Below are 14,150 nucleotides of genomic sequence, written 5' to 3'. Positions count from 1 at the left end.
TGTGAATTAGTATCTGGGTCTTGATTCAGTTCTATTGGTCCTCCTGTCTGTTTTTATGTCAATACCAGGCTGCTTTCAGTACTATAGGTCTGTAGTAGAGTTTGATGTCAGGGATTGTGATGCCTCCAGAAGTTCTTTATTGTACTGGACTGTTTTGGTTATCCTGGGTTTTTTTTTTTCATTGCCATATGAAGTTGAGTACTATTCTTTCGAGGTCTGTGAAGAATTTTGCTGGGATTTTGGTGGACATTGCATTGAATCTGTAGATTGCTTTTGGTAAGATTGCCATTTTTACTATGTTAATTCTACCTACCCAAGAGCATGGGAGATCTTTCCATTTTCTGGTGTCTTCTTCCATTTCTTTCTACTAAGATTTAAAGTTCACCATGACTATGTAATATAATCTGGGGTCAGATTTTATGATAACTTCAACAGTGTTCTTTCTTGTTACAGGTGTAAGATGAAATCAACTCCAAAGGAAGTCTCTGCTAGAGCTTGCTCCCACAAAAGTCACTGGCTTCAGCCTGCTCCCATAGAGGTCATTGACTCTCATGTCCACTCTCTCTTATGTGACATATGGTGGTATACATATATACGTTAATTGATAATGGGATCTTCTATGGGTAGTATGATATGTACCTCAAGATCTGGAGATAGAGTAAAAATGAGGGAGCTCTTCTGGTGGCCATTTATATTCTATGCAGACCTCCTTTATGACCGAGGTCTGCCACATGAGTATGAGGATACCCTGAAAATAGTTGAAGGTGTAAGAGCACACATTGCAATCCTTAAGAATAGGAGAGTTGTGACAAAATTTTTGAAAAAGTATCCTTCGTGATAGCTGCACAGCAGTGCCATGGGTAATACGACAAGCACTGAGGCCAAAATGTCTGTCAAGCAGAAGCTTTCTTGGGTATGGGTAAGATTACAATGAAAAAGAAATATGACACTAATTTCTCCACATTAACTTCTGATTCTTCTGATAACTGACGAAAGAGAGGAAGGGATGAAGTTTAACTTGTCATTTCTTGCATCTAGTGGTCCAAAATAATCATGTATAAATTACATCTGTCCTAAAGAGAAACTACTGGGATCCAAAATTGTGAAATCCATGGGAAGAGTTAAAACTAACAAAGGGCCTAAACAATGAAGAAAAGTTAGAAGATACCCCTCAGGTCCAACTGCTAATACAGAGCAAAGGAAAACTTCTTGATTCAGTATACAGATGGTGGTTTTAATAATGACATGGTGTAGAAAACCATTATACTCAGGGACTATTCTGTCTTAGAAGTTCTTGAATTGAGAAGCAAGAGGTGAAAGAAACTTTCATAGCCTGATCTGTGAGTTTATGAGACATGGATGCAGATGGAGTGAGTCTGAGTACCGCAAAGCAGAGAAAGAGAATAGTGTAGCCATTGCTTCCTCCCAGAGATGAAAGTTCCATATCCTGAAGCAATTTGAGGTAAATCTGTCCCTAATGTACTGATTCAGGGGCATGTGATTATCACAGTGTGGAGGTCTCAATGTATTTCAGGGACTAGAAGACAACAGAGAAGCTACAGGAGCTACTGAGGTAATTTGGCACTCAGTTCACAATAAGAGTGTGTTTGCCAGTCCATTAAAAAATCAAGTATTTCGGCCGGGCGGTGGTGGCGCATGCCTTTAATCCCAGCACTTGGGAGGCAGAGGCAGGCGGATCTCTGTGAGTTCGAGACCAGCCTGGTCTACAAGAGCTAGTTCCAGGACAGGCTCCAAAACCACAGAGAAACCTTGTCTTGAAAAACCAAAAAAAAAAAAAAATCAAGTATTTCATTTGGGACATTGGGACTGGAATGGGACTATATTTGCTGAGACTCATATTGGTCATGGTCTTTATGCAGTGATGGAGATTTTATTTGGTCTAAATGACTTAGAATGACATGTAAATCAGGTCCGCTATGTGAATAAAAATTGCAAAGTGCTAAAGAAATCTAGAGATGAGAGACAGGCAAAACAGACAAATGGATCTGATCTGTCTGAGTCACTGAAAGGAATATATAGCATGATTTATGTTGAGTTAGAATTCTTAAGGGAAAAAAGTGATAGAAAGTCAAATGGGCTAGTGAGCTTTTGGAAAGTTTTAAAGCCAAAAGAGTTGATAAAAGACAAAAAGGATAACGTGGTAAAATGAAAAAGACCACACTTGTCCTAGGGTCAAGCAGTTATCCACAGAATAAACTGGGTGCACTTCTCCCCTGCAAAAAACATATGTTGGGGTTGATATTATTTGCCATACCTAGGGCCCTCTGAGACCTGTGACTTGTGGTGAAATAACAACAGAAACTACATCCATACTGTCACTCTAGAGCCTATCAGACCCACAGGTCCAAGTTGAATATAGGTCACTATAGTCTGAGCATGGCCTTACTCTTTCCTGGCCATGGCGTTATTAGAGCTGATTGAGCTCATTTGACCATAGAGAAATTAATGGAAGATCCAAGAATGAAGAGAAGTAGCACATGGCTAGTGATCATAGATTCAGCTATATAAATAAGGCACTCCTTCTGAGAAAAAATGATATAAACAATGGAGTCCTTTCATTCTGCATTAGACTTTGCTAACATGTTTCCTTTAGTACATCCTTAACTACTTATTCCTAAGATAAAATGATACTTTGAATGGTTGGTGACGAATTTTCAGAGATCTTGTTGATCTTCTGCAAATAGGTTTTACACAGACCTATAATGCTAACCTCCGAAATTCTTAGAGATTGTCCAGGCTTATTCATGAATGACTTGAAACAAATTAGAGTTATCTGAGTAGACAGAACCACAGTTGAGAAAATTCCTTCATACAGTTGGCCTATAGGCAAGACTTTGGGGGCATTTTATTAATTAGAGGTTTATTTGTGAGGCTCTAACTCATTGTTGGTGGTGGCACCCCAGGGTAGGTAGTCATGGGGTATGGAGAGCCAACCAGTAAACAGTCCTTCCTCCATGACCTCTGCATAAATTGCTACCTCTAGGTAGCTTCCTTGATTTTCTGCCCTGATTTCTTTAGATGATGGACTGTGATTTGGAACTGTAAACTGAAATAACCCTTTCCTCACTGAGATGTTTGCAGTCACTTTTTTTAAATCACAGGAGTGGAAAACCTTACATAGTTCTAGAAAACCTTCTGAAAAAAAAAAACCAATAAAACAGTAGTTTAAAATTGTGGATGAAGGTGTCCGGTATGGGTGCCTTTTTAGCACTCACAGAAATTATCATGTTAAATGAAGAACATAATGTCAGGAATGGGCAGCCTTCTTATGGGTTGTTGGTCAGACAATCCACAGACACCCTCAGAATGGTAAAGGTTATTGCCATTGCTGCTTGTTCTGTGCCAAAACTAGATAGTAAGACACTATTCCTGAAAATGCCACACCCTGCGGTTTCAGGACATAGAGAAATCAAGCTAGGAACAAGCTCTAAGCTGTCTAGCTACTGGCTTGCTATAATTTTAACAGAAGGGACATGGAGGTTGCTAGAAGAGGACTGTTGCCAACAATCCTACTCAGCTATACATTCTGCATGCCATGCAACTGAAATGCATTATGCTCCATTGCAATGTGTGCTAGCTGGTGCAACAGTATCATGAAATGTTATGAGAACACCCAACAACTTTCTGTTTGAAAGTGAGGTCCATTCCAGAATGCATATTTAATACTATAAGCCAGGATAGAAACTCATAGCTGAGAAAGCCCCACTAGGGAAGCAACTTCTATTTGTTGTTTTTATTTAATAGATTTTATATGCCTGACAAATTGCCTTTTAAGCACCTATATTTATGCTTATAGTGTACTGCTGCAGTCTGCATTGGTAGAGAACTTCTTATAGAGAGTGGTATTTGCTACTAGAAGGAATAATAACTAGTTAAATATTGAGAATAAGTAATTGTTGAGGGGCCATGGATTCCCAATGCTCAAAAAAGGATCATGGACATGCCACACATTCCAAGGATCAGGGAACACAGTGGAAGAGGGGGTTAAAGGAACATAAGAGCTTAAGGAACATAAGAGCTTAAGGAAAGGGATGCATCATTAAAGTGTGGCCATATCCTTTCAGACATAATGTGATGCCATCTTTGAGAGACAATATTTTGGCCAGGTATTCATGGCAAGCAATTGAGAAAACAATAGTGATAGATAGGTTATGGTAACAGTAGTGGAGCTATTGACAATATTGAGTAGATGAAGATAGGGCATAGGATCCTCATGAAGGTCCAGCCCATGCTTCTGCTATCTATTATTCCCCTAACTACTAGTAGCCTTAGGAGATGTTATGGTATATAGAAAGTTGCAAAGGATAACTGTAAGAGACACTCATGACTCAGTTCCTCTAACATTGATATCAGTGGTGGACTGGGATGTTGGAGGAAGGGCTGCTAGTTAGTTCCCGGCCACTCAGCCCCAAAATAATCACACAGAAACAATATTATTTAAATCACTGCTTGGCCCATTAGCTCTAGCTTCTTCTTTTTCTTTCTTTCTTTATTAAAAATTTCTACCTCCTCCCCTCCTCCAATTTCCCTTCCCCTTCTCCCTCTCCAGTCCTAAGAGAAGTCAGGGTACACTGCCCTGTGGGAATTCCAAGGTCCTCCCCACTCCATCCAGGTCTAGGAAGGTGAGCATCCAAACAGAGTAGGCTCCCAAAAAGCCAGTACATGCAGTAGAATCAAATCCCAGTGCCATTATCATTGGCTTCTCAGTCAGCCCCCATAGTCAGCAACATTCAGAGAGTCCGGTTTTATCACATGCTCATTCAGTCCCAGTCCAGCTAGCCTTGGTAAGCTCCCATTAGATCAGTCCCACCATCTCTGTGGGTGGACGCACCCCTCACTGTCCTGACTTCCTTGCTCATCTTCTCCCTCCTTCTGCTCTTCATCTGGACCTTGGGAGCTCAGTCCAGTGCTCCCATGTGGGTCTCTGTCTCTTATCTCTATCCATTGCCGGATGGATGAATGTTCTATGGTAATAATAACAACCTTTAAAAATGTGTTTACTTTGTGAGTCTAACTAGAGACGATAGTCATTAAGGTTAAGAAGCAGCGTTTTTGTCTACCCATAACCTGACATTTGCATAATTTAATTAATTAATGATTCAGGCAAAGAAAACACTCAGGTATTTCTCTGGATGTAACAGCTCTTATGAATATTAGGCATTATGTTTGAAAATTATTTATGTGGTCCTGACTTCCTTGCTCATGTTCTCTCTCCTTCTGCTCCTCATTTGGACCTTGGGAGCTCAGTCCAGTGCTCCCATGTGAGTCTCTGTCTCTTATCTCTATCCATTGCCAGATGAATGTTCTATGGTAATATGCAAGATATTCATCAGTGTGGCTATGGGACAAGGCCAGTTTAGGCACCCTCTCCTCTGCTGTCCAAGGACCTAGCTGGGGACATCCACTTGGACACCTGGGAACCCCTCTAGAGCCAAGTCTCTTGCCAACCCTAAAATGGCTCCCTTAATTAATATATCTTCTTCTCTTATATTAATTTAACCCATTACTATTAATCTATATATCACCACGTGGCAGTGCCTTACCAGCAAAGTTTCAGCATTTCTGACTCTGGCAGTGACTCCATGGCATCTCTCTGTCTCCGCCCTTCTTTCTCCCAGCATTCAACCTATCTTTCCCTGCCTACATAAGTTCTGCCTTGCTATAGGTCCAAGACAGTTTCTTTATTCATTAATGGTAATCACAGCACACAGAGGGGACTCCTACATCACTGGGACTCTGTGGTGATGTAGTTGCTTGGGGTCATACACACTCAAGTAAGTACTGTAACCCCTTGGCTGTGTTCTCTAAACTAAGTTAATGCATTGCTTTGACAAACTCAAACTGGACTTTGATGGAACCATTATTTGATACCTCACTGATGCTTTCTCGGTCCATATTTTATGTACTTACATTTGCTTGATTGCAATGTTCATGTATATTCTCCATGTTTGCTCTCAACAGCCTGATTACCCATTCCTCTGTGGTTCTTTTGCTGACAGAAACAATACTGATCAGTGGGGTGGCTGCAATGGTAGCAGATGGGACAGTAATGGTGGTCACCAGGGGTCTATTCATGGGGAAAGCTATTTGACAGTACTGTAACCCCTTGGTTGTGTTCTCTAAACCAAGTTAATGCATTGCATTGACAAACTCAAACTGGACTTTGATGGAACCATTATTTGGCACCTCACTGATGCTCTCTCTGTCCGTATTTTATGTACTTACATTTGCTTGATTACAATGATCATGTATATTCTCCATGTTTTCTTTCAACAGCCTGATTATCCTTTCCTCTGAGGTTCTTTCACTGGCACAAACAATGCTGATCAGTGGGGTGTCTGCAAATAGTGGCATCTGGGACAGTAGTGGTGGTCACCAGGGGTCTATTCATGGGAAAAGCTAATTGCCAGTGCTTGTCCTTTGGGCAGTTCACTGGCCTAATCTACAGGGCAGCTATGGATGATACAGTTCCAGCAGCTGCAGCACTGCAACAGTGGGTACCCAAGGCCATGTGTGGGAGTTCACTCTTGTGCAGAGCAAATATGGTCAGAGATCCAGGAGCTGGCCACAGCAGCTTGGCTCATTGATGCAACAGCCCCAGTCCTCCTCCTTTCCCTAACTGTATTCAGTCACTAAGACACAGCTTCTAACCAGCCAATTTATCCAGACTTCTATTATCCCACCCCATTTTATCATAGTGACCAATCAATTTACCTCACATTTCCCTTCCATGCGGCCACTTCTCAACAAGGACTAGCAGTGTCACATTTAGAAAAGTACATAAGTATAATCATTGTCTATAACTGCTGTGTGTGTCACTTGCCTCTGACCATTTTCTTTATGATATCTTTTATTCTCCTCTCCCACCTTTTGGGAGCTTACCCTTTACTGAATCCGATACTTGGAGAAACTAAAGCCCCTAGAGCACTTTTAATTCCACACATTTGTTTCTGCAGCAACGGTGTGACCATGCCAGGAAGAGGTTCTGTTTAATCAAGTTTAATTCACAGGCTGTTGCGCCTAAAGTCAATATGTCCTTTTTAGGCGACTGGCTACTGAGTTGCCCTTTTAGAGCTTAAAATAGTACAGGGCCCTGCACTAAGGAAGAAACAGCTTTCATTAGCTTTTGCTTTATTTATTTATTTTTAATTGAGCACATACATAGTCACAAAGGATTTGCAAAGATTTGTAGTTTCAAACACTTGAAAAATTATCCCCATCAAAATATACTTAAGTACAAAAACCAGCTGACACCCAATAATCAGAGTCAGCCAACTCTAAACCCTTAATTTGACAGCTCTCCTTTTGAACAGATCATCTGAGTAGAGCTTGGAGCTCCAAAACTTCATAATTCACTCCTGCTGGTTGTCAAACAGTACAGTTTTGAAAGCAGGTGCTGTGTCGAGGCTAAGGGTTTCCCTCAACTGTAACCTGTTTCAGATACATTCCAGGGTAGCACACTGTTCCAAAGTCCAACATCAATATTCAGTCTTGGGGAAGTTTCAGTGTTCCATATAAACAAGCACACATGAATAAAATTCAGGATTTTTTCTTTTTTTTTTTTCTTTTTTCTTTTTTTTGCAGTTTGCGAACTATCTTGGCAGAAAAATGGTTAAATATAACACCATAAAACACTTTAAGCACACTTTAGAAGAGCACCGTAATGAGTACTATTACACGTAATATATTACTATGATATCTAAAACATTAACAAATATAAATATGTAATACAATTATTTAGAATTACATTGAATCATAAATAACGGGGGTTCTTAGAAAAGGGATGACAATTCAGAATAGAAACCCTGTGTCACTTCCGTACTTTGTAAACACTTTACCTCTTTCAAGTTTTGTCCTTTGATTTCTTATCTGCTGCTCTTTTCAGAGCAGAAGTGCTAAAATTCTGAGAAACCTACTTGAGAGACTAAGTCAACAGTATTCATTCACCTATTACTTGGCTTGTGCTTCTTTTGTTCAGTTATCTAGAATTCAGCTGGTGTCTCAGCTTTAATCTGGAAAACTCTTTCCTCTCAGCAGTATTCTGTCCAACCAAGTTTCAAGTAATCTACACAGGCAGTAGACGCTTCTCTTTTTTCCCAATGAGATCCATCAAGTAGTTTTTCTTAAACATCTGCATAACCATCTTAGTTGTGTACAGGTCAGCACTTCAAAGGGAGCACAGCAACAGCAATTTAACAATCACAGTAGTAACATTTACAATTATAGTAATAGTAACAGCAATAATCACAAGGTAGGTAACAAGAAAATGAACCTATTAACAACAATAATACCTGTTATCACAGATAACTCTTACAATAGCCCTGTAAGGAAGTAGGTATTATTATCCACCTTTTATAGATGAGGAAACTGGGGAACACTAAGGCCACATGACTTTCCTAAGGTCACACAAATAGTTGATGCAAGAAAAAAAACATCGTTGTTCCATTATTCTGAGTCCCAGGCTTGTTTCCATTGTAGATACTTCTTGCCTTACATCAAAATCAAAGCACCAAGTGCTTTTACTTGTACAGATGCTGTATCGATCACACATTTTGAATATGTGGTAGATTTCTTTCACGAACAAGTTTCTTGAAGCCATTCATTCTTTGCTAAAGTAAATCAGTTAGATCACCAAAGTCTCGTATCTAAGGTAAAGTTTGTGGCCACGAATAAACTTGTCTTCTACATAAAGTTAGTTAAATCAGTTCACAACGATATAGTTCTTAAATTTATAAGCAGATACTAATGCCTACATTTATAATCAGATACTAAATTTTAGCTATTCACAAAGAAAATCTAAGCAAACAATTTAGAGAAATGCTGAGATCTCAAGGAAACTGTAAGACTTTTCTCAATATCCTTGCGCATGGTGCCCTCTGATGGATTTTCTAAACCAATATAATACACAAGAACAAGAATCTTCACTCATGTTCACTCTCTTTTTAGGTAGGAAGGGAAACTCTGTGACAAAAAGCAAGAAACTGAAGGAGGGAGAGTTGTGTACAGGGAAAACCAGAAAAGGAATAATGAATTAGTATTAGACCTAGATCAACACCAAGGAGAGGAGGGAGGGAAGGAAGGAAGGAAGGAAGGAAGGAAGGAAGGAAGGAAGGAAGGAAGGAAGGAAGGAAGGAAGGAAGGGGAGAAGAAGGGGAAAGGAGAGGAAGAGAGAGAAAGGTAGAAAGTGAGAAAGAGAAAGAGAGAGAGAAGGAAAGGAGAGAGAAAGAGAGGGAAGGTGGAAGAGAGAGAAAGCAAAGCAGGGGAAGCAAACGGAAAGAAAGAGTAGAGTCTACAATGGAACAAAGCACCGGAAATGAGGAGGCTTCAATTAGTGAAGAGATGATGAGCCTCAGCACAGGAAGTTCTGAACCTCTGGTTAAGGCAGCAACCAAAATCCAAGATTAAATATTCTAGGACAAACAAATCTGGAAAAGTGAGCACCTGGGTGGAATGTTGAAAGGAGAGAGAAGCAGTGTTGTAGACTATGAGGGTACTTCCGGAAGGGAGTGTATAACACTGTATGGGTGAGACTGAAATAATCAACAAAAGAGAATGTAGACTATCAATTAAAGTGAACTGGGTTGAAATGGGTATATGAGAAAGGGAAATAAAATGAACTTGATGCAGTTAGAGAAAAGCATAGAAAAAGCAAAGGAATGGAATTAGCACATGAGAACCCAAATTTGATTATGAATCTGTATAATTTTCACAGGGAGATAGACAACATCAAAAAATTCAAATCAAATCAAACAAAGTGAAGCACCAAAGTAAAGAAATGCTGTTTCCAGAGGCAAAAAGTTGCCACAATCTCAGAGCCTCCAAGACTTCACTTTAAGGCATGAAATCTTGTCTAGGCTCAGTTAGCATGAAAATTACAGGTAGAAATAAGTGAGAGCACCAGGCAGGTGGATAGCATGAGAGGTAACAAGGAGCAATATATACATGCTTATACCTGTGTGAACATAAAAGTGTATGCATGTGTGTGCATGTATGCACTTGATTATGTTATGTTAAGGTGTGACAAATTATAGTTGATAGGGAATAGTTTGGGGGTGGAAATGCTAATCTGCTTGTTGTGAAGGTATTAGGAGAAAAGTATGACCACCAGTCAGTTAATAGTCAATTCAGATGGCCAGTTTTGTTAGGAAAGTTCGACAAATTCATCAGAGACCACATATGCCTGTATACACTAGTTCAGTTAGCTCAAAGTCCAAGTAATTCCTCCAGATAAAGTCCACAGTAATCTACAAGATGAGATATCTGAAGCTGGGGAAATCAGTCTAACATCAAAGATCTGTAGACTGGGTGTACAGAGTCACATTTACAAAGATGGGGTAATAAAAGTCCAGAGTCGCTCAGCAGTATTTCTTGTTCCTTGCCATGAGTATTTGCCTCAGACTAAGTTGATGCAGAAAGTCATTATATGACAGCACCAAGCCGGTGCACCAGCGCGGTGGAGAAAAGGGTGTTCCCAACGGTAGAGAGGGGCTGGCAAGTGGTCTTCCTAGTAACGCTTTACACGGACCTCTCTCAATCACAGTTCCTCCATCGCACTATCACTACTAGCAATAATCACAGGTCAAAGCTGGAGGCAAGGAAAGACTCTTATTCAGGATATCTAGTTCTCATAAGTTCATCTTCAAAGGTACATAAGGTAAGTAACAACGAATTCCTTCAGGGTCTGGCCAGTCAGTTCTCCACATTATGGCACAGTGGATTTATCAAGTAGAGTTCTGACGCCAGAACTAAGACTGTGAGGGTGCACATGATAGTAAAACACTGTACTCAACATCTAAGTTAAAGGTTATGCCATCGCTGACTGAATTGTCTGTGCGAAGGTACTCATTAAGCAAGGTTCTGATGGATCAGATGGGTGCCCAACTTAGTGACTGCTAGTCTGCATGTGAATGCAAAAGTAAGCATCCTGGGTGGAGGGCCCTGCGGCCACCTCTTCATCTAGGGAGGGATCTGGATCTTCCCAGTCCCCCTGAACAGAACCCTGGGAATTATCCCCTGTAGCCAAACTGGGATCCTCAAATACCGGGGCCTCTGGAACAGCCAGGGGAACTCGTATCAGTGAAGATGCCTTGAGTTCCTGAAGCTCATGACTCTCGGGTACATTTATTTTCTGAACCTGGGAACCCTTACATAAAAACAGAGATTGCACTCTTAAAGATGTTACTGATCTTAGTTTGGCACGGAAGCTCCTGTTGAGCCAGCAGTAGATGAAAGGATTGTAGCAAGTGCTGCTCATTGCAAACCAGTGAAAGGCATAAAAAAGCACGCTATCATTTTCTACGCCTGCATTGGATATAAGAACCACATAGAAATTAAGTGGAAACCAACAAACTGCAAAGACCAACACAATAAGTATCAGCATCCGGATGCTCTTCTTCCGCTTCTGGTAGTGTGCCATCAGTTGACGAGCAGATGCATCGCCAATAGCATTCTGGAGCCACAGCCTCTTTCCTAGGTGAGAATAGGTTACAACAATCACTATAAGTGGCAGAACATACAGCAAGATAAATGTACCAAGGTCCACATATTTCGAAACCAGCTGGCTGGGTCCAGGAAAGGAAGGGAGGCAGTAGCTCATGGCAACACCATCCCTGGAGGAAAACAGAAAAAAAAAAAGTTAAGATAACTGAAAGGATCCCAGAAAGCTTCTAGGAGCTACTTTACACAGTATGTCCATAAGAAATCTCAGTCCCTTCATAGTTTCGATCTTAATTTCTTCAATTTTGAAATTAAGGGTTGCACTAAAGTGTTATCTCTGGTGGGCCTAGTCTGGGTATAGAACAATCTGAACACAGCTAGATTCTTCATTACTAGTGACCTTAACTTGATGGCCCATCCTCTTGGTTCCACTAACACATTGGAATTAGAAAATAGCACCATATGTTTTATTCAGGAAAATGGGGGATGGATGAAAACAAAGTTAAGAACATTGCAAATGTCCACTTTCTGGGAGTCTCTAGAAAGAAAAGGGTGAAATTACAGATTATGTCTGACTTACTCGTTCACGAAGATGAATAGATTCAGGTAAATTGCATGCGGAAGAGCAAGGAATATAGCAATACCCCAGATCAGGGCAACAACCATTAAGCTTTGGGCGTATGTTAGCCTTGGTTTCATTGGGTACAGAATTACCTACAAAAGACCAAAAACACCCTTCGTGAATCAGCCAAGATCAGTGTGGTTTGCATAATCAGACACAGGTTGATGAGTTTCTGCTTGGATTAAAGAGAGATGCATAAAATGCAAGTACAGTGCTGAAACTCTGAAATTCACAATGGTATCTACCTGTAGGAGTATGACAGTGGGGAGAAGTATCAGAAGCAGTCCACAAACATATTCTAGTTTCAAATACAGCTCCGCCTTGTAGATTTCTGCAAGATGTCTAGTGTTCCTGACTATTTCCCACCCCCTGCTCTTTTATTCAAAAGTGCCCTCCAGTGGTCTTACCCGGTGCCGGTCCATGGCAACAGCCATAAGTGTAAGAGTTGAAACATGGAGGGAGCAGTACTGAGCGAAACGACTGACATGACACACGACCCTACCAAACACCCACTGTCCAGCCAGGAAACGAGTCTAAGGGACAAAAGCAAAGAAAAGGTGTAGGTTATTTATTCAAATGTTATCCTCAAGCATTTCGGAGAAGCTAGAGTCTAGATGGAGGCCACAAATATGTATATTCCCTTTTGCTTTTGCAGTCCCATCACCCACCCTTAAATGGAACAGCATCTTTTTTATGTACTGAAACCAACTCTCTATACAACACTCACCATAGCAAATGGACTGTTGAGAAGGATTATCATAATGTCAGATACTGCCAGATTGAAGATGAGAAGGCCCGTTGATTTTTTGATTTCATTGTGCTTGAGAAAAACCTGGCATACCAGGCAGTTGCCAAAGAGAGATATCATTGTGATGATAACATATGCAATAGTCAGCACAACCTTAGCAATGATGTGGGCATTGTTCCCTAACCATTTTCTCATTGATTCTGTTGGCCATTCCCATTCTGCAGTTGAGTTGGTTCCATTCAGACTTGTGTGACTGCAATTTTGATCCTCGATCAGTGGAACCCAACTGACATTTTGTCGGAACCAATCAATTATACTTTCCATGTGTGACAGCAGAGAAATGTTCATTTTTGTTTAGGGAGAAGAATTAAACAGGTCCCAAGAGACCAGAAAGGATATAGATGATGAAGTCCTTTTCCAAATCTTCACAAACAGAAACTCCTGGTTCCACCTAAAATGGAAATAATCAAAGACTTTAGCATTTTTTGAATAGTGAGCCCGAAGAAGCCAGGATCTAAGGTGTTAACCTTTTTATAATAAGAGGAGAGAAGCCAGTAGGCTTGCTAATCAACCCACTTTCATTATAATGATGGGATCCTATCAAGCCTATTATATCACCTATAGAATGATACATATACTACTTTGTTTTATTCCCATGATAGTGTATAAATCTTGCCTAAAACAGTCACTGCCTTCTAATATATTCCATTAATTAATTGCTTAGTACTAAATGTATAATCAGAGTTGTGTTATTGAGGTCTAGCAAAATAGGTAACTCTAGATTATTGCCATAATTTGTAGGGTTATAGGAGTCTGAACTTTCTACCTTGCCTTGTGAAAGCAAAGATAGGTCTTTGACTGCTCTGACTTGTACTGAGAATTTTATATAAATAAAAAGATTAAGCCAGAAAAAATGGACTTCCAAAGACGTGACTAGTCTCCAACTGCAGGAGCTGAAAACTATTTAAGAATGTGCGTGTTTACATACATGTAAAAGGCTAGGATGTCAGAGACTGTAAACTTAAAGGCAAGATTTTTGTTTACATTTCTATACTACCCACTCCTGTCACTAACTTGCAGTATGACTGTGCAAAAACTGTGCTTAACAAAAATTAGTTACATATTTGTAAATTTTATAGAAAGACCTGGAATGTTTCAACATAAAGAAGTGGAAAATTTGTGAGATAAAATGGATGCCAATTACTCAGTCCAGTAATTTTACATTGTATACATTTATCAAAATGTAGTAATATACCCATAAATATGCATAGTCATTGTGTCAATCAAAAATAAAACTACATACTTGAAAGCATTTGGTTTCTC

General features: G+C 40.1%; 1 protein-coding gene across 1 annotated transcript; it reads right to left on the bottom strand.

The window, feature by feature from the left end:
• Positions 1-10,689: 10,689 nt before the first annotated feature.
• Positions 10,690-13,175, bottom strand: LOC130868453 (G-protein coupled receptor 83-like). The gene is made up of 4 exons (XM_057760674.1): positions 12,807-13,175; positions 12,487-12,612; positions 12,038-12,171; positions 10,690-11,630 (listed from the first exon to the last, which is right to left on the bottom strand). Exons 1-4 carry the CDS (start codon positions 13,173-13,175, stop codon positions 10,904-10,906), a joined length of 1,356 nt encoding a protein of 451 aa, XP_057616657.1. The 3' UTR covers positions 10,690-10,903.
• Between the last annotated feature and the right edge of the window lie 975 nt (positions 13,176-14,150).

The sequence above is a fragment of the Chionomys nivalis genome, chromosome X (assembly GCF_950005125.1).
Source record: "Chionomys nivalis chromosome X, mChiNiv1.1, whole genome shotgun sequence".
Lineage (NCBI taxonomy): Eukaryota > Metazoa > Chordata > Mammalia > Rodentia > Cricetidae > Chionomys > Chionomys nivalis.
Note: the sequence above shows the minus strand (reverse complement) of the source record. Positions and strands in the feature narration are given on the sequence as shown.

What these genes read in the sequence shown, in the direction of transcription:
- LOC130868453 (XM_057760674.1), bottom strand. Translation starts at nt 13,175, where the DNA reads ATGAACATTTCTCTGCTGTCACACATGGAAAGTATAATTGATTGGTTC. An exon ending in TCAACAGTCCATTTGCTATG is followed by an intron (nt 12,613 to 12,806) that starts GTGAGTGTTGTA and finishes TTTGTCCCTTAG; the next exon opens with ACTCGTTTCCTGGCTGGACA. An exon ending in TTGCCATGGACCGGCACCGG is followed by an intron (nt 12,172 to 12,486) that starts GTAAGACCACTG and finishes GGTCTTTTGTAG; the next exon opens with GTAATTCTGTACCCAATGAA.